This window comes from Vipera ursinii, assembly GCF_947247035.1.
Source record: "Vipera ursinii genome assembly, chromosome: 3".
In the NCBI taxonomy this organism is placed as follows: Eukaryota; Metazoa; Chordata; class Lepidosauria; order Squamata; family Viperidae; genus Vipera; species Vipera ursinii.
In genome coordinates this window covers 116,838,219-116,858,277 of record NC_139516.1, presented here as the reverse complement: position 1 = coordinate 116,858,277, position 20,059 = coordinate 116,838,219, and the positions used below count along the sequence as shown (strand labels likewise).

Genomic DNA, 20,059 nt, shown 5'->3' with positions numbered 1-20,059 from the left:
CAGGCTGAGCCTGTAGGTACGATCAAATGCATCATCAGTCTGGAGTCTCTATACCCCTATGACCTAAGTCCAGTCCCCCTTGAAGTCCATTAACTCTTATCTGGTACCAATTTGCTTTGACTGTTAGTAGATCAGATTCTTGTGTATAGGTAGCATGCAATAAACTTGTAGTACCATTGAATTCTATCCTGGTTCCTGAATTCTTGCACCTCACATCTGCTCCCTTAAAACAGCTATTTTAAGCTTAATTGGAGATAGAATTTCCCATCCCAGTCCTACTACATAACTTCCTTAATCCCTTAAGTTCCCCATATTCATGCCTCAAGTATCTGGTTGAAATATCAATAACTCCCCAACACCCATCTCTTTAAAACAGTCACTAGTTGCTTAAAACACACTATTCTTCATTAGTTATTTTTTTAAAATAGCATGTTTTAAAAAAATAACTGCTTGAATTTCTTATATAGCATGCATCTAGAGCTAGGTGAACCTTTTGAAAAACTAATGAACATGTAGTTCTGAAAGTTTTATTTAATATAGCCAATCTTTAAGGTAATAATGGCATTCAGCACATATGTGCCATCAAAACATTTTTGACTCCTAGCCACATAGATACGTGTGCTCCATGATGATCCATCCCTAACCTATTCTTTCAGGTTTCCCAATGATGCATTCATTGCCACTGTAACTGAATCCAGCCACTTCACTTTGGGTCTTCCTGTTCTTCTCTTTCCTTCTATCTTTCCCAGCATTAGAGTCTTCTCCAAAGAGCTGGATCTTCACATAAGGTGTCCAAAATAGGATAAAATTTGAACCTGGTCATTTGTGCCTCAAGCAAGATCAACTCTGGGCTGCTCACCACAGTGTAAAAATAAAACTTTATGAGAGCTACCCAGAAATAAATATGATAGTTTGAGGCTGATGATTTCCTTTGCAGCATGCTAATTTCCCAGTATTTTAAAAAAAAAATATTAAAGAATAAAACTGTAAAGCTGAGGCATGGAGTTTGGTATCAGATTGATATATTGGAAAGTGTGGGTGCTGAATTAAACCCAGTTTGCAGATAATCAAAGTAATCATCTCAGCATACAAATGTATATTGTGTTACCACTATTTTCAGTCCTAACAAAATTAAAATACTCCTTTAAATCACTCATACTGTCAAGTATCCACAACAAATTGTGGGGATGCCAAAAATAACGTATCTGCTATAGTATGACCAAGCCAATGCATTATTACCTACTTGTGAGCCACAATCTGATGGAAATAATATGACATGACAGATGCTTCTTGATATCATTATACATGTACTATTGTTCTTACCCATCCCAAAACTCAGAAAAGTATATAATTGAGGCGGATACTAAGATAAGTGGCAGGTGACCATGGCAACTCAACAATCACAAAATACAAAAGTTGAAATTTGCCCCACATACAGCCTAAGGGGTAAATTGGAGTCCTGGTAGCAAGCATGAATAAGCAATGAAATTCTACAGTACAATAGAAATCCAGCAGCCATCTTCAAAAGCTTAGATTATCCTATTTCCTGTTAAGCTATTACTTTGATTCTGTCCATGAGGATGAAAGATTCTAAATAGAAATAAATGCAAGGGTTTTTCCCCCTGTTATTAGCATGCTTTCGTCTATCCTAAATGCATATTAGTATTGTAAGTGGGAATGCTGAATTTGGCACAGGTATGATTAAGGCTGGTGACTTTATCAACACCTCTATCTTACTAAAATATATATGAAAGCCTGTATTGATCAAATCATGGATACCAGAGGTTCTCTGATAAACACTGTGGCATATACAAGATATAGAAATGTAAGTGGAGTAAATAGTATAGCTAACGAATAAAATGAATCATAAGTATGCTGTATAACAGTGGGAAATATGTAATAAACCTGAATGAAGAACATCTGATTTTGTGAAGTAAAATTGATAAAATATATGCAGGGAAGTGAAGCTATAAACCTAATTATTAATGAATGAATTAAAATATGTACCACAAAATATAAATTGGTACCGTCTAGAATTGTGGAAGGTGCATTTGAAAATTGGTATCTTTAGGCTGATGATAGGTTTGCTCCAGTCAATGGTAAAAATGAAGCGAAAATGAATTTGGGAACAATCATGTAACTTTCTGAATGAATGTGATCTAATGGTGGAAGCTATTCTGCTGTAATATGAAGAACGGATATGAGCAAGATGGAAGCACAGAAAAAGCAACTGGGCCATTCAGAGATCAGAGAATCAGAATTGTGAGTAATGAGTATCTGCATATAGAAAGGGCAGCTTGTTCTTAATATGTCACTCAAACATGTTATGTATCTACATGACAGATTGTTTATGGTTAAAGTGAGAAAATTAGCAAAGATTACAATAGTGATGAAAGTTCTAAATATGGGACAGACTCTTAACCTTTTGTGACCTTCTGACAAGCCAAGTCAATGGGGAAGCCAGATTCACTTAACAACGGCAGTGATTCACTTAACAACTGTGCCAAGATAGGTTGTAAAATGGAGCAAAACTCACTTAAGTAACAAATGTCCTGCTTAGCAACAGAAATTTTGGGCTCAATTGTGGTCACAGGTCAAGGAGAACCTGTATTTGTAAGATTTTTCTTCACCTTTTGTTTTGATATCAAGCAAGGTAGAAGGGATACAGGCCATGTGGGAATTTTATTTTCTGATATATTATTTTTATTTATTTATTTATTTTATTTTAATTCCATTTATATCCCGCCCTTCTCCGAAGACTCAGGGCAGCTTACAAGCTTAGCAGTAGCCTTCATTCTATGTATATGCCTGCTTATTAGGGCTTTCACACACACCCCAAGCGGCATTATTACAAAGTCAGCTTAATTGCCCCCAACAATCTGGGTCCTCATTTTACCTACCTCGGAAGGATGGAAGGCTGAGTCAACCTTGAGCCTGGTGGGATGCGAACCTGCACTAATTGCAGGCAGCTGGTGTTACTTAAGGAGGCATTAGCCCACTGCTCCACCAAGGCTCTTTTTATTATTATTTTATTATTATTATTATTCTTTATTGCACGTGTCTATGAATAACCAACCATTCAAACTTTGTTTATCAGCCTATTTTGATGCCCAGCTGAACAATGCACACACATAATAGCTTGAAAGAACAGTATTGGCATATTCCTCTTCCAGTTACAAAAGTCTAATGGTTGTGTGCTTTATTTTAAATGTTTCTGTACAGAAGGATAGGTAGACAGGCAGTTGCCAAACTATGACAAATTTCTTATTTCCATAAGCATTTTCATTTTTCTTTTTGCCTGATATGGCAACTGATCCTTCCGTCTGCATGTCTCCTTTCTATGAAGGGTTCTTAGATCTAGGGCTCTTAGATCTAGCTCTCATTAATGACAGCTCTATGTTCCTAAACTGGTTTTCGTGCATATTTCCTGCGGTTTTTTTCATCCACTTGCTCCAAGTACCAGGTTCCTGGGAACAGGTCATCCTCGGATCCATGGGGAGTGTGATCAACTATGGGAAGATAAGAGCAACATCAGCATGAGTCAATACGAATCAATAAAAATCAATATGAAGAGTTAGCGTTGATACCTCACACTTTTTCTCAAAGCAATGCTCTCTTCTGTACCAGCCTGCTACTGGCCCTGCAGAAAAGGCAGGGACAACCCCTTTTACAATAAGGCAAGAGGCTGGAATTACGCCTGCCAAATTTATTACTACAAAAACAAACAAGACACGAGCCAAGAAACAGGAGCTTTAAGAAACACGAATTATCCAAGCGGTTGCCTTCAGCAAACCAGCCCTCCCCACACATTCCCCTTATATAGAGTTCAGGGCGTGGCTTCTCTCTGCCTCCTTCCGAGAAGCCCCATTGCCTTCCTCTGTTTACTCCTACTTGACTGCCTCCTGCGTCGGGTGTCCTTGAACAGGGCCAGCTGTGGGTCATCTTCATCCATGCTGTCAGGCTCACACAGCTGGGTCTCCGTGGTGACCAAGTGGGAGGGGCCTGGCTGAGGGCTCTCATCAGCAAGATCTTCAACCCCCTCAGCAAGGTCTTGAACACCCCCCTCCTCCTCCTCTGAGTCATCCGACCCAACTGCCGAACCCACTGGCTGACCCTGAATCACAACATGCTCACTTGTCTTCCTTCTACTACGTACATTTACAATTCTCCTTCAAAAGTCCAGCAGAGATTCCTGTGCATTCAGTTCGGGTGTTCAGGGATGTGTAGTCTTTTTATTCTAGGAATACTTAGCAATACAGTGTTTCCCCAAAAATAAGACTGGGTCTTATTTTGGACCAAAAGACTCATTAGGTCTTATTTTCGGGGGATGTTTTATTTTGCAGCTGCCCGCCTGCTCCCTCCCACCATCTGCCTGCCCGTGGCCACAGTGGTTTACAGGGCTTCCCAGGCCAGATGCACTTCCCAGGGCAGACACACTTTTCGCCCAGACAGAGAAATGACAGAGACTGGAAGTTTCGTCTATTTGCTAAATTGCTCCGTTTCAAAGTGCCCCAATTGCAAGCAGACAAAGCTTCCAGTCTCTTGTCATTTCTCCGTCCAGGCGAAAAGTGTTCTGGTTCCCATGGGGCTCTTGGAAGTGGGGAGATTTGCTCTGTTCCCCATAGGCGCCCAAACACTTTTTGCTCAGAGGGAGACTGGAAGCTTCGTCTGCTTGCAAATGGGGCGCTTTGAAACAGAGCAATTTGTTCTGTTTCAAAGCGCCCCATTTTCAAATAGACGATGCTTCCAGTCTCCCGCTGGGCGAATAGTGTGTGGAAGAGCTGGGCAGACACAGAGGCATGGGGGGAGGCAGGTGATCCAGACATGCTGTGCAGCTACCTGGCTTGCATGATGGCATTGGCAGCAGATGGAGGCAGAGGTACCGGGCGGGGGGGGGGGAGGCAGGAGATCCTGACATGCCACCCACTCTGTCCTCCCGCCTCTCAGCTTGCCCACTGCTTCAACAGAATTGCCTGCCTCCCCACTGTTCCTTTGCCTCTGCCTGCTGCCAGTGCCACCACACAAGCCTCCTGCGAGCCTCCTGTGATCCAGGTGGCCACGCAGCACATCCAGATCACCTGTGTCCCCCCCAGCCTCTGCCTTCACGCTTGGACTTATCTGCGCTGCACCAAGGGGCCAGTGGGCTGGGGCTGCTGCTGGACACCATCGGTCCATGTGCACTTGCCACCTCTTGTGCTGGCCAAGCCCATCCCCCCCACGGCTTATTTTTGAGATAGGGCCCACCCTAAAAAATCAGGATAGGGCTTACTTTCAGGGTGGGTCTTATTTTCATGGAAACATGGTAGTAAGAATCAGTGACTAAGAAACAAGGAAGACTAGAAATGTTTGTATCTCATGGCATGGCATGGGCATGGGGTGTCATGGCATAGGAAATTAACATGGTTGGGGCAATCCCCAAATTATCATGCAGTATAGCGTTCCTGTAGAGCAGAGATGTCCTCAAAAAAGAAATTCAACTGGAATAGATATGAGGATGTAAGAAAAAAATCCCCCACCCTGATTTTCTTTAGTATATGAAGGACAGAAAGAATCTCCTTTGGGTTTTCAAGATTCTGCTGAGTTCCAGAATCCTTGTCGAGTGTTTCAGGACTTTTCTACCTCAAAGGATCAATAGTTTATTTAACATTTCAGCCACACCTTCTGAAAGTAGGGAGGTCAATAACCATTTTTGTGATGGTATTGCAAGAAGTTTAAGGATTGAATGAATTCCTGAAGCATCTTCAATTATTAAGGTACTGTTTTGCCCCTTCATTCTCCTCAATTCCAAAAATAGTCCCAAATTTTGAAAGCCAACCATTGGGGAGGGCAGCAATCTCCACAGATTACCACTTTTTTCAAGAATATTTTGAGAGTGGACAGATGGATGGCATTGGTGTACACAAGACAAAACTAAGACTGTTTTCTTAAGCTCACCTGAAGTATGAGTGTCTTCCCTGATTTTCAGGATCTCATTAAACTTTTCAGGAGAAACACATTTCCGGGAGTTTAAGCGACTGTCTAAATCTGAAAGACTGTATACCAATTTCTCCAGAGGGGAGCCTGAAACAAAACATCAGATACCTTTCAGTGATAAAGCCGGTGCTATCTCGAGACACAACAACTTCATGCTCCGGAAGGAGAGTATTTCACCTTCTTACTCAGTGTTTTTCAACTTTGTCAGCTTGTAAGATGGTGGAATTTTGGCTCCCAGAATTCCTCAGCTGGAGTTGAAGTTAAAATTGCTAAGGTTGATAAATGCTGATTTTGCACACAGTATGAATTAAAAAGCTTGTGAGGTAATATGTTTAAGCACTGTGAACATAGCTAAAAAAATCACTCTTGGGACTGAAAAACAGATACAAATACAAATACAGTGAAATTGGTGGCTGCCTTAGTACTTGCAAATAGAATAGAACTCTGGATCCATTACATAGAGGAAGGCAGTGCCCTCTTGCTTGCTTGAGGCCCCCACATTTTTGTCTTCATCTCATATTAGGCTGGCTCTAAGATGCTTTCCTTGAGGCCAAGCATGGAAGAGAGGCGTTTAAGTTGTGGCAGACAAATCTTCCTTACTTTCACTAAATTGTGAAGGGATAGGTTTCAGGCTATCAGCATTGCTGATGCATGCTCATCATTCCCATCTTCATGAAATTATTTGCATGCTCCTACTGTTGAATTCAGACTCTACTTCAGGGATACATATTGGGACTGTTGGGAATTGTAGCTGTAGCAAGTAAGAAATATGATTTTGATGGAGATATGCAGGATGCATTTTAGTATTAAAGTGCAGAGAGGTGAAAAAATATTTTGTCTACAACAAACTGATAGTATTTGTAAGCAACTCACGACACACAACTTCCTAATTCACTGAAGTATAAGAAAGGGATCTTAAAGAGATGGGCGTACCAGAACATCTTATTTGTCTCTTGAGAAACCTATATGTGGGCCAAGAAGCAACAGTGAGAACTGGACACAGAACCACTGATTGGTTCAAAATTGGGAAAGGAGTCCGGCAAGGCTGTATACTGTCGCCCTGCCTATTTAACTTATATGCAGAGCACATCATGAGAAAGGCAGGGCTTGATGAATCAAAAGTTGGAATTAAGATTGCCGGAAGAAATACCAACAACCTAAGATATGCAGATGATACCACTCTAATGGCAGAAAGTGAAGAGGAACTAAAGAGCCTCTTGTTGCGGGTGAAGAAGGAGAGTGCAAAACTTGGGTTGAAACTTAACATTAAGAAAACCAAGATCATGGCATCCGGCCCTCTCAATTCCTGGCAAATAGATGGGGAAGAAATGGAGGTAGTGACAGATTTTATTTTCCTGGGCTCCAAGATCACTGCAGATGGGGACTGTAGCCAACAAATTAAAAGACACTTGCTCCTTGGGAGGAAAGCCATGGCAAATCTAGACAGCACACTAAAAAGCAGAGACATCACCCTGCCAACAAAAGTGCGTATAGTCAAGACTATGGTCTTCCCAGTTGCAATGTATGGCAGTGAAAGTTGGACCATAAAAAAAGCTGAGTGCCAAAGAATTGAGGCCTTTGAACTGTGGTGCTGGAGAAGACTCCTGCGAGTCCCTTGGACTGCAAGGTGATCAAACTGGTCAGTCCTAGAGGAGATCAACCCTGACTGCTCTTTAGAAGGCCAGATCCTGAAGCTAAAACTCAAATACTTTGGTCACCTAATGAGAAGGAAGGACTCACTGGAGAAGAACCTAATGCTGGGAAAGATTGAGGGCAAGAGAAGAAGGGGACGACAGAGAATGAGGTGGCTGGATGGAGTCACTGAAGCGTGAGTTTAAATGGACTCCAGAAGATAGTAGAGGACAGGAAGGCCTGGAGGAATGTTGTCCATAGGGTCGCGATGGGTTGGACACGACTTCGCAGCTAACAACAACATAAGAAAGGGAAGGAGGCACAACAATATCAGACTTACATGATTCCATTAGTGTAGACAATCACAATAAAAGTAGTTTTAGTTAACCTATGGAGTTGATTTTATTTTTGGTAGGGCTGATTGCAGCTCAACAACATTTGGGAAATCATTGTCCTCTCCTGTCCTCCCCACTCACTTGTCATTGCTTGAATCAAGTTTCAATTCTTATTTTGCTATGTGCAATATGTATGGCCACTTGTTTAATATCCACATGCCTGGCTGTTTCTCCTCTGTGCCATGAGTCACCACCTGCTTCCAAACTCTCATCCAATACTGGTACAAACATTCAGTTCAGGTCTAGATTGCCCTACAAATAAAGCATGCAAAATACCACTGGGTTGGATTTCCTAGGCTATATCCTGTTTTCCTTAGTCAAATGCAAATTTTCTTCTATACTCAGCCTTGCTGATATGTGTGCTCCCACCCATTTTGTGACTTCAGCCCTTTTTCAGTAAAGTACAGTCCTTGGTCATGCAAAAGCTGCTCACTCACTCCTGCCATACCATATTTCTGCCCATGCATGAGAGACTGAAGGGCAAATAAATGTTTGAGGACTTCTGGCTTCCGGATGGCAAGGCGACGCCGGAGGCAGCCATTTCTTGGCTGTCAGCCTCGCAGCTCTGTAGAGCCGCCGAAAACAGCGTTGATCAGCTGTTCGGCGGCTCAGAAGCCCCCACCTCAGGAGAAGAGGAGGGGGTGAGCGTCCAGGTAGGGGTAGAGCTCTCCGGGGCTGCCAGAACTTAGAGTTTTGGCGGCGGAAGGATTGAGCCCCCCCGAAGCCTGGGCATGCTCCGGATTGCGAGGCGCCGCTGCTCCGGGTTTTTTGGAGCAGAACAGGGCGTTCGCAACCATCCCTGCTAGCAAGGAAGAGCTTTTGAGAACGAGGACGCAGGCAGAGCGATGCAGGAGATTTTGGTGAAGATGATGTTTTGATCTTTAACTCAATGGACTTTGCTGAATCTGCATGTGAAAGTGCGTAGTTAACAATAGAGGGTGAAAATGGTGGCTATATCTTCTAAAGTTCCTGCCCTGAGGCAGCAGTCTTCGGTGAAAACTTCATTGTCCTCTGCATCTGAATTTGTATCAGCTTTTACAGCAAAAGATTTGCAGAATCTGTTGCAAGAGACTATGGAAAAGCAAATGCAGCAATTTGTTGAGATAATGGAGAAAAAGTTGGAGGAGAAGTTTACAGAGAAATTAAAAGAAATGAGAGCAGACATCACATCTGCAATAGAAAGCATGGTTAAAAGTATTGAGATTTTGGATGACAGAGTGCTCAAAATGATATTAGATTGGAAGCTAAAATGACAGAAACTGAAAATGTAATAGAGAAAATGAATTATGATTTGATTTCGACACAGTATTCTCAGATGGAGTTTGCTTTAAGAATCAGAGGCCTAATAGAAAATCCTAAGGAAAATTTGGAGAAAATGGTTTCTGAGGCTTTGGAAGGGGTGTTGAAGCGACCAGCAGATGAAATAATGCAAGATATAGATAAAATCTTCTGTGTTAATTCATGGATCGCAAGACAAAGGAAATTACCCAGAGATGTGGTGGTTTATTTTACAAAGAGAATGATTAGAAATGAAGTTATCCAGGCCTCCTACAATATTGATTTTGTAATTGCTGAGCAAAAAGTTCTGATTTTAAAAGAGATCCCTGCAAAGATTTTAAGGAAAAGGAAGGAATTTGCTTTTTTGACACAAGAATTGAGACGACGTGATATTAAGTTTAGATGGCAAATACCAGTGGGCATGGTGGTGACCTATGAAGGTACGAGGTACTGTTTTACCACGGAGATTCAGGCACGTGATTTCTACAGTAATGTTTTAAAAGCAGTCCCCATGCCATCTTTGGAATCTACAAAGAAAAAAGGTGAGAGAGAGTCTCAACGTTCTAGAGAGAACCCGCAAGTTGCTGAAGGGTTAACGCAGGCAGATGTGAAAGATACAGGAGGGGGTCAAATTTCATTATCACTGGAGAAGGCCAGAAATTGGAAGAGGCGTGTTACTTCTGGACGAATGAATCAAGCCTGAAGATTTAGTCACATAACTGTAAGAGACAATAATGTAATAAGGATTATGGGAATTGGAATTGCTAGAAGGATTAAATATTTGGGGATATATTTTTTACCCTTATAAAATAATTATGTAATATTTCGTGTTGCTTTAGTTCTAAGATGATTATGAAAAGTTAATTGGGAAGATTTGTAGTAGTGTTTATTGATATTCTGTAGGTTATGATTTGTTATTTGGATGAAAAATTTTAAGCTTTTAGTTGGATAGAAGAATAGTTTTATAAAATTGATATAAATTGTTTTCTTTGTGATTGAAGTTAATTTGTAATATTTTTATGGGTAATATTGGAATAGGTAATAGAATATAAGAATACAAGAATGATGTGATTATATAAAAATTTCTTAAGTTTGGAAAGTAATCTATGGTATTTTAAGTTGTATAACACATTAGGATAATGTAAATTTAAAGCTTAGTTGGAATGAGGAATAGTTTTAGACAATTGATATAAATTGGTTTATTTGAGATTGTTTTTATTGGGTATCAGATTGGAAGGTATTATTTTGTATTTGAATAATCCTTGACATGATATATATATGTATGTTTGGAATTTACCTATATGAGTTAAAGTTTGACAGTTTGAATAGTTTAGGATTGTTTGCGTAAGTTAGATCATGATTGCTTGTATTTTTATACCCTGTGTCTTGGTATTAGATTGGAAAGTATTATTCTGTATTTGTATAATTATTGATATGATATATATATATATATATATATATATGTTTGGAGTTTTCTTATATGAGTTAAAGTTCGGTAGTTTAAATAGTTTAGGATTGTTTGCGTAAGTTAGATTATGATTGCTTGTATTTTTATACCCTGTATTTTGCTCTGGGAAGCGGGGGGGGGGGGGAGGGGAAAGGGAGGGAGGGGTTGGGGAGGGCTGGGGAGGGGGAAGAGGGTGGGGGGGAAGGGGTTGGGAGGGTTTTTTTTCTTTTTTTTGGTTTGTTAAACATAAAATGTATTGTAAAACTTTTTAATAAAAAAAATGTTTGAGGACTTCTAAAGTATTGTGGTAGTTCAGGTTTATCTATTTGCATGACAGACAAACTGCATCAATGCAACATATGTTCTGTTTAGAATCTGAACATGAGGCACATTCCCATGACCGAGGGAGAAGAAGGATAAAAAGGCTACGTGTTGTGGATACCTATTGGATTGTAACTGGAGATTCCAATTGCTGCTGGGCTAGTTTACTTCATTTTCTGTTTGTGAGTGTTACAAATTCAATTTTCTTTTCCTGCTCATTAGATGCAGTCTTTTAAGAAAAGAAAACAAGTCTTTTTTTATCAATCAATCTTTTGGAGAAACAGAAATTGAGGATATCCTTTCCCTCTTATCGTGCATTTTTTTTGCACATAGTCAATTTCATAATCACATTTTATTACAGTCTACTCAATTTTATAATCTTTTAGCTCCTTTACAAAGCAGATTAAAAACTCTGCAGCTTTTCCCCCTGCTTTTTTAAATAATATGTATTTAAAAAAATACATATTGTCTTCAGTGACTAGATGACTTCTATGATACCTTTAGAAGTTTCCTGCAGTTTGATAACATACTATACTGCCAGAACGTATCAGGAAAAATGAGATTTTGAAAAGAAAAGCATCAGGAAAAGAGGTTGGTCGTGATGAATCATGTAATCCACCAATGCAATTTCGCTGTTGGAAAACAACATTATGCATGTCCCTCCTTGGGTTAATGCTCTCACTTTATTCAATAACCCTAAATCCAGAGATGAACCCAATATAGTTTTTATTCCTTTGTCATGAAAACAAAGAAAATAAGACAATATGTACATAAAATATTATTTCTGAAACACAGCCTTTTAAATGGCTTAATTTATAAGCCCATTCCAGTTGGCCAAATGTGTGGGAAGAAATGAAAAAGGTTTCCTAATCCGCCCTAACAGACTTACCTGGATCTGAGTTCTGAGATGCTTTCAGGGAAAACATGCTGGCAGCCAATCCTGAGCCGTAGGAGAAAACCCCAATTCTGGATCCAGCCAGCTGCTTGGCAGAATACCTGCAAAAATGTAGAGTAAATAAAGTCCCAGGGGGAAAGACCATGTTTTTTTTCCCTCCAGTAGCTTGTTTATCTGCATATTGTGTCCCTATAAAACCATTCCTTTCTGAAGATGACAATTATAAATTGCGCTAATTCATGCTGACATGGATGGGATGCAAAAATGTCTGGAAATCTTGAGGCCTTGAGGGGGATATTGACCTTCTAATTATACTTAAATCTATTTGTTTCTCTAGAAAGAACAAAATAATGCATAAAATACACATAGAATGTCAATATGAAAAGGATAAATGACTACTATAACTCCATTTCAAGCAAAAATTTAAACTACCCAGTTCTAAACAGAGAGCAATAAACTGCTAAATCTAAATATTTGACATTGCTTTGATTTTTTTTTAAAAAGGAAAAAAATAAATGTTGGATATAAATATATAAAAATATAAAATATAAATATAAAAATGTTTGGATAAAAAACTACTTCATATTGTAACAATATTAGGGACCACCAATATATCTGGATGCCTTAGCCCTAACACTTATTTAGAAGAATTCATTTTCTGCAGATTTTCATAAGTAAGAAAGGCATTTAGTTATTTGTTACACAACATTTACAAAACTTTAATATTCTACTCTTAATGCAGCATATTGAAGAATTGAAGGGTGTTGTATGTTCTCACTGACTCCTGGGGTGTGAGATCAGACCTACAACTTACTGGGCCAAGAGGGATGCCAGGCAGCCATAGACTGATGGGGTATACATGTTGCCATTCCGGGCAGAAAGAAAGAGAGAGGGCTGCGTTTTCTGCTTGAACAGCTCCTGGCTGGCCTTCTGAAAAGTTTTGTCCACCTCCTTACTTGAATAGGTTTCTTCCAATTTCACATTGCTGAAAGAGAGCAAGCACGTCTAGTTCCTTATGAGTGAATCGGACTAGATAGATAGATACTGTATACGGTGTTTTTAAAAATTATTTCTTAACTTAAGTTACAACAATGAACAAAATTTCCCATTATATCAGATACTGATATTTTTTTGTTACAAAAGGAAAATATTTTATCCCAATAAAGAATCATGTGCCATGATTTTTTAATTATAACTTTGTCCCATTAAAGAATGCACTAATACCAAATTGCCTGATCATACCATTTAATTTCAAAAACAGGTTTTACTAAGAAATTGAGACAAAGTTATTGATTATTTACCATAGTTTCAAGGTGTGCTTTTATCCATTAGCTTTGATTTCTTATTTTGTGATGGACAAAAAAGTCAGACTCATGGACTCCCAGAATTCCTGAGTCAGCTATGCTGGGAGTTGAATTCTGGGAGTTGAAGTCCATGAGTCATAAAAGAGCCGAGGTTGCCTACCCCTGGTTAGTTTCCAAACAGGCCACAGACTGATAGTGGTCCGCAAACCAGTAGTTGGGGACCCCTGCTTTAAAGGCTTGACAGTCTAAACCCTGTAATAGGACAGGCTTCTGAGTGGCCCAGCTTATAGACAGACTAGATTTGTTCACACTAAATGGCTCTGCTACAGGAGACTTAAATGGGGAACGAATTCTATGAATTAATGGGGAATTACAAAGGAATAAATGTAGTTGATTATTTTAAGATTCTACAAATTTATGCTCATCATCTATTTCTCTGTAGGGAATCACCCAGGTAGTGATCATTCCTAAAATTTGCTGTCTAAATTCTAAAGTAGCTATTAAATTCATAGTTGTAGTTCACTGTCCCCCCCCCACAGTTTTGTTATAAGGGAGTTAAAGAGTTATAAGGGGGGTTAAATTTATATGTTTTTTAAATTTTGTAAAAATTTCAATAAAAAAGGCACCTCTCATCAAAAGGTTTGTGAATTTCCTTATATATATATGTATAGAATTGGAGAAGGAATTCTTGTAGCCTTCACTGACCTGAAATCCTTGAGCCCTTTGTAGATTCCACTGTCTGTGTCTGATTTGGGAGATGCAAGGAAGTCATTCAAAAAGATCCGTGCAAAAGACTTCTGCACCAGCTTACAGAATGGCGTGTGGAAGATCATGAACTGGAAATCTTCCAGAGTACAGAGTTTGTTTATCCCAGCTGCTCAAGTAAAATAATTTACAGAATAAGAAATAGAAATAACTTGGCAAATACACCCAAAGAGAAGGGTGTTTTATAAAACAGATACAGAAAATCTCCTCCCCATCAGCCCTTCAAACTTCTTCAGTAGACCATGCTCCTCTCTGTAAGAAGCCCTTACTTCTGCAACCCATCCCTTGCTGCATAACCACCAACATTTCCTGCAATTATGCATAACATAAAAAAATTGAATTATTTACTATAAATAAATCCCTTGCCCTTCCTCTGGAGCCACTAATTGAGGAGGGCTGGTAGGGGGAAGGCGGGCTCTGGCACGCGCCCACCCCTCGCCACTGCCACTCCACATCATCCTGCGCATGCCCCCGACCACTCGTCACCAACTCGCTTCCACAGCGCAGCATCTGTTGGGGTGGAGGTGGGCCAGGGGCGCACGGAGGATGATGTGGAGTGGCAGCAACGAGGGATGGGCACACACCAGAACCCACCTTCCCCCACCACCGCCCCCAGCAGCACAAGGATGGGCGACACAACTGTTGCTGACCGGGCCTGGCGATGCAGGGATTGCAGCCGCAACCTCCTGCCCAGCCCCATGCATTGCCCAGGCCCTGCTGCCCCATGAGGCTGGGCAGCCAGTGTGTCAGATCTGCTGCCTTGTCTGGCTGCTGAGACAGGGCTGGCTGTGGCCAGTGGGCAGCCAAGGTGGCTCCAGACCCCCGGCTGCCTCTCCTGCTTCCCTGCGTGGCCAGCCAGTTGAGGGGCTCGTAGCAGCAGGAGCCGTAGTAGCTGCCATCCCCGTCAGAGCCACTGAGTGGATGAGGCCCAGGCCAGGCAAGGGCCCCCTTCTGGCTGTCCCCAGGCTGTCTCCACCCGCACCGATGGGGCTCCATGGTGGTTCACCATGATGCAGGACAGCGCCTCTTATGTTTTTGATTACAAGTGGTACCTTCCTCGACCACACAGTCTCCCTGAAAACTATCAGTTCTAACACCGGAAACAGGCGGTTGGAGAAAAAAATATAAGTCGCCATTTGATACCTGCCTTCTTCCTATGGAACCAAAGTTAGTGGGCGGGTGGCTGAAGAGAGGGATGGTCGGACTTCTGCCTGCTTTATTATGGGGCAGGCTTTTAACAGGCATTCCGCTCCATTTCATTAAAAAAACTCTTTTTTATTTTTAATTAAATGGAGTGGGCTGCCTGTTAATAGCCTGTTGCGTAATAAAGCAGGCAGAACCGCAACTGTCCCTCTCTTCAACCAGTCGCCCGCTAACTCACTGAGGCCCCACGTGGCCAGATGCATCCCAGCCCATCTGGTTTCCCTCCCCTCCCCCGGTCCCAGCCCTCCTAGCCTCGCATACTCTCCTTTTCTGGGGCTTGACCCACTGCAGCACCTCCTCAGCTGTCGGCTGGCTGTCCAGCTCAGAGGCAGCTTCTCCGAACTGCTAGCAGTGAATGAGGTGGGGCTGCTTTTCGTTTTCTCCTCCGGATGGCTTCAACAGACCCCACCTCACCTGCCACCCTCTTCCCTTTCACTCCCTTTCCGAGCCTTCTTCAAAGCTCTTGCCCACACAGCCGCCAAAGCAGCAGGTGGAGCGCTGGAGCTGGAAAGCATTTCTCTGCCGCCACAAGGCTGGAGAGCTTGTCCCACCCACTACTGCCCAGATGCCCTCGCTTTCCAAACCATCTCTTTTCTAACTTTTCCAGCTCTTGCGTCACTTCCTCTGCCACCATGCACAGTCTCACAAACAAGAAGTTTGTGGGACTAAAAAAAAAAGAGTTCAATCAATCAATTCCAATTTCTTGCAAAAAAAAAAGATTTTGCGAAGTTTGAATTGATAGATTAATTTTTTTTTTTAGTCTGCCCATGGCAGTGGAGGAAGTGATGGAGGACTACGTCGGAGTTGGAAAGAAGATGTCTCATGGGTCCGATTGAGGAAGGGAAGGGGGGGGGGCGTTTCTGCCACGCATCAACCAGTTCTCCGAACTCAAAAAAAATTAGCTACCGATTCTGCTGAACCGGTGTGAACCGGCTGAATTCCACCACTGAATTCAACATAATGCAACCACAAGCAATAGAACATAGTCATACAAAAATCTTAGATTTTATCATAAAAGCCCCGTCCAGCACAATACCACAATACCAAAAAGAAAAACAAGAAACCCCCAGGCAGAAACTAGCATGGTTGCACAAACGAAAATGATAAGTACAAAAAATGGAAAGAGGGACTCATAACTAAGGCAGAATATCAGCAGATAGCTAGAATCTGCAAAGATGAAGTCAGGAAAGCAAAGGCTCAAAGCAAACAAAGATATGCAACAAAAGTTCAAGATAATTTTAAAAGTTTCTTTCAACATATAAATAACAAGAAAAGAATCAAGGAAATACTAGGTCCACTAAAGAGAGAAGATGGCAAGGAAATAACAGGCAACAGGGAGAAAGCAGAGCTGCTTAACTCATACACTTTGCATTGGTCTTCACGCAAAAAAAAACTATAGCCCAACCTACCTAAAACATAACTGTAAAAGACAAACTAGAAATAAAAATTAAAATAAGCAAGAAAGTGGTAAGAGAACAGCTGTCTGATCTTGATAAATATAAATCACCGAGACCTGACAGATTACAACCCAGAGTTCTGAAAGAGCTGGCAGATGTGATCTCAGAAAAATTGTATCATATCTTAAAAAAAATCCTGGAGCACCGGATTACTACCTGAGGATTGGAAAAGAATTGATTTGTTTCCCACCTTCAAAAAAGGAATAAAATTACACCCAGGAAACTACACACCAATCATCCTAATATCGATACCTGGGAAGATACTGAAAAAGATAATAAAAAAACAGACCTGCAAACATCTAGAAACAAAGTTATAACTAGAAGCCAGCATGGATTTGTTACAAAGAGATCATATCAGACCAATCTTATTTCATTCTTTGACAAAGTGACTAAATTAGTAGACCAGCAAAATGCTGTGGACATAATATACTTAGATTTCTGTGAGGAATTCGACAAAGTAGACCACAACCTACTTCTCGGTAAGCTAGAAAAAAGTGGGATAGACAGCATCATCAGCAGATGGATTTGTAACTGGCTGACAAACCATACTCAATGAGTTAGTCCTCAATGGTACTACATCTACATAGAGGAAAGTAAGCAGTGGGATACCACAAGGTTCTGCCTTAGGCCCACTACTCTTCAATATCTTCATAAATCAATTAGATGAAGGAATAGAAACTCATCAGATTTATAGATGACACTAAGCTGGCAGGAATAGCCAATATCCTAGATGATAAGCTCAAAATCCAGATGATCTTGACAGTCTTGAACATCTAACAAAATGAAATTCAACATAGAAAAAAGTAAAGTCTTACACTTAGGCAAGAAAAACTGAAGTACACATACAGATTAGGTGAAACCTGACTTAATAGCATTAACTGTGAGAGGGATAATAATAGCAGCATCCCCAGGGTCATGTGATTTACATTTGGATGCTTGGCAACTGATTCATACTTATGATGGTCACAGTGTCCCAGGGTCATGTGATCACCTTCTGCAACTTTTTGACAAGTGAAGTCAATGGCTGGGAGGGGGCATGGCCAGCTCATTGCTCAGGTTGCGGGGCACCTGTGGGGGGTTCAGGCAGGGCTGTGGAGGGGATCCGTGGGTCTCTGGTGGAGGGGGATGGGTCTGCAATGGGCCCTTTTGCTCCCTCCCTTCCTCCCTCCTCTCGTTGTCCCTCCCTCCCTCCCTCCCTCCCTCCCTTCCTTCCTTCCCTCATTGTCCCTTCCTTCCTTCCTTCCCTCTCTCCCTCATTGTCCTTCCTTCCTTCCTTCCTTCCTTCCTTCCTTCCTTCCTTCCCTCTTTGTCCCTTCCCCCCTCCTTCCCCCCTCCCTCCCTCCCTGCCCAGGAAGGGACAAGGGGAGGGGGACAGGCTGCCAGCATGGCTGGTGGCTGTGCTGCTGGTGGCCATGGCTTGAAAGGCCACTCTAAATTGCTGGACAAGAGCCGCACAGCGTTAAGAGCAGAGCGGCAGGAAGATATTTGTAATGAGAGAGGGAGAAAAACAGGCATCCCCTGAAGGAGATCAGCAAATGGCCCTCGCCCTCTTCACACACCCGTGGACTCCGGGGAAGGGGACACTGCAAGTGGCATGAGAGTCCATGTTACCTGCACTACGCCGCCCAGACTCCAGCCTGGTTTTGGCAGGGAGAGGTGCATTCTCCTCACCGCATGGAGCGGCTAGGCGAGGTGAACCAGCGACAAAGAGGGAAGGAAGGAAGGAAGGAAGGAAGGAAGGAAGGAAGGAAGGAAGGAAGGAAGGAAGGAAGGAAGGAAGGAAGGAAGGACTCTCAGGCCATATTTCTTACCTGTTTTTCACTGCCACCCGGCCTGTTTTTTGTCCTCTCCTCTCTTGTCCCTCCTCCTCCTTCTTCTTTTACCTTTGGTGCAGCTCCAGCTGACTCTTCCTCCTCCTCCCAAGGCTGTGTCTTTTTTTCTCTCTCCCTCTCCCGCCCAAACTGCCATCTTTTATATCCCTTCCTGTCTCCGCCCCCCCTCCTCCTCCTTTCTCTTACGGGGATGGCAGAAGGGCTGATCCTGGGGCCTTTGCCTCACCTCAAGCAGCCCTGCAGCTCTTGAAGACTCGCTCATGGCAAGTCCTGCGCTGAGCCGCTTTGGCTTGTTCCCTCCCCTGCTACCCTGGGCTGGGCTGGGCAGGGCCGCATACCACCTGCCACGTGCCAATGTACCACAGGTGGTACGTGTACCATCAATTGAAAAACCCTGATCTACAAGGTCCCTTCCGTTATTCTAAGTCTAAGCCCTTATTAAGGTAAGTAAAATCTGTTAGGCTATATCACTTGTACTATCTTATAAGGGAATCAGCTTGGAACAGAGACAACTGAGGTCAGAGAAGAACTGGCAATGGGGACAGTGAATGTTCATGTAAATATTGCTTTCTACAAGGTAGATACTCAGTAACTCAGTCATGAGGAAAGGCCCTGAAATAAGGAGGAGTATATTTCTTACTTCAGATTCCATTGTTGAGTAGAGCTATGGGTTCAAGATTCTTCCCTCTCCTTTTCTACTGCCCAAAATATTAATCTAAAACACAGATTAGTTAGTTTTAAGATCATGACCCCTTTCAATAGGGTTGCATAAGATGAGGGCTATTTCTCTTTTATTTCCTATTCCTGTATTTACTATTTCCTTTTCACATCTTAAGTACAACTTCCATGCACTCCATACTTGCATAAAGAGATCAGCATATAAGAGGATGAGGAAAAATAGGGGAAAGCTTAGCTTTAGCTTTCAAGACATACAGACCTTTCTGCCACTGGCTTTCAATTTTCTTTCGATATGTGGCATAGCACTTATCAAGAGCCTGGAAATAGCACTGAATGGAAAGTGGTCCATCTACCATAGGATACTCTGAAGCCAGGTCTGGTTTATAGAAGTCATAGACATGCTCCATGTGGGTTCCTCGGACACCTGAATAGGAAGATGATACCATAGACGTGATAATCTGTCATAGAAACATGATCTTCTTTATGTTATGACCATTGAAGTTGTGACAGACATTCAGTATTTGATTGAGTGATTTCTATGGCTGGTCATCTCACCAAGCAATTTCCACTAAGCATATGATTCTTCCAAGAAGATTCTAATTTCTCCTGCTTATAAAACTTATGTCTATAGATATGAAACAATAAAGAACTCAGCTGGGAAGAATCACCATATGTCTTTCTTGGTTTTGGTCCTGACTACTAGTGAATTAAAACAACCACATCATCCTGACCAGAGAGAAAGCTAGTAGTCAGGTGGGTTACCTGTTTGGAGAAATATTTTATAACTTCTGAAAGGGATTGTGACCCCTCTAAAGTTCATAATCCAGGGCCGTGGTGGCGAACCTATGGCACGCGTGCAACAGGTGGCACGCAGAGCCC

The 20,059-nt window shown here is 41.9% G+C and overlaps 1 protein-coding gene across 1 annotated transcript in view; it reads right to left on the bottom strand.

Moving 5' to 3' along the window:
• Window positions 1-2,405: 2,405 nt before the first annotated feature.
• Window positions 2,406-20,059, bottom strand: part of HMGCS2 (3-hydroxy-3-methylglutaryl-CoA synthase 2) — a 29,980-nt gene continuing 12,326 nt past the window's right edge. Inside the window, exons 4-9 of the mRNA XM_083357553.1 lie at window positions 19,440-19,604; window positions 13,951-14,119; window positions 12,756-12,926; window positions 11,936-12,042; window positions 5,935-6,060; window positions 2,406-3,509 (exon numbers count right to left, since the gene is read on the bottom strand). Of these exons, the coding sequence (XP_083213679.1) occupies window positions 3,403-3,509; window positions 5,935-6,060; window positions 11,936-12,042; window positions 12,756-12,926; window positions 13,951-14,119; window positions 19,440-19,604 (845 nt within the window). The 3' untranslated portion in view covers window positions 2,406-3,402. The remainder of the gene's footprint in view (window positions 3,510-5,934; window positions 6,061-11,935; window positions 12,043-12,755; window positions 12,927-13,950; window positions 14,120-19,439; window positions 19,605-20,059) is intronic.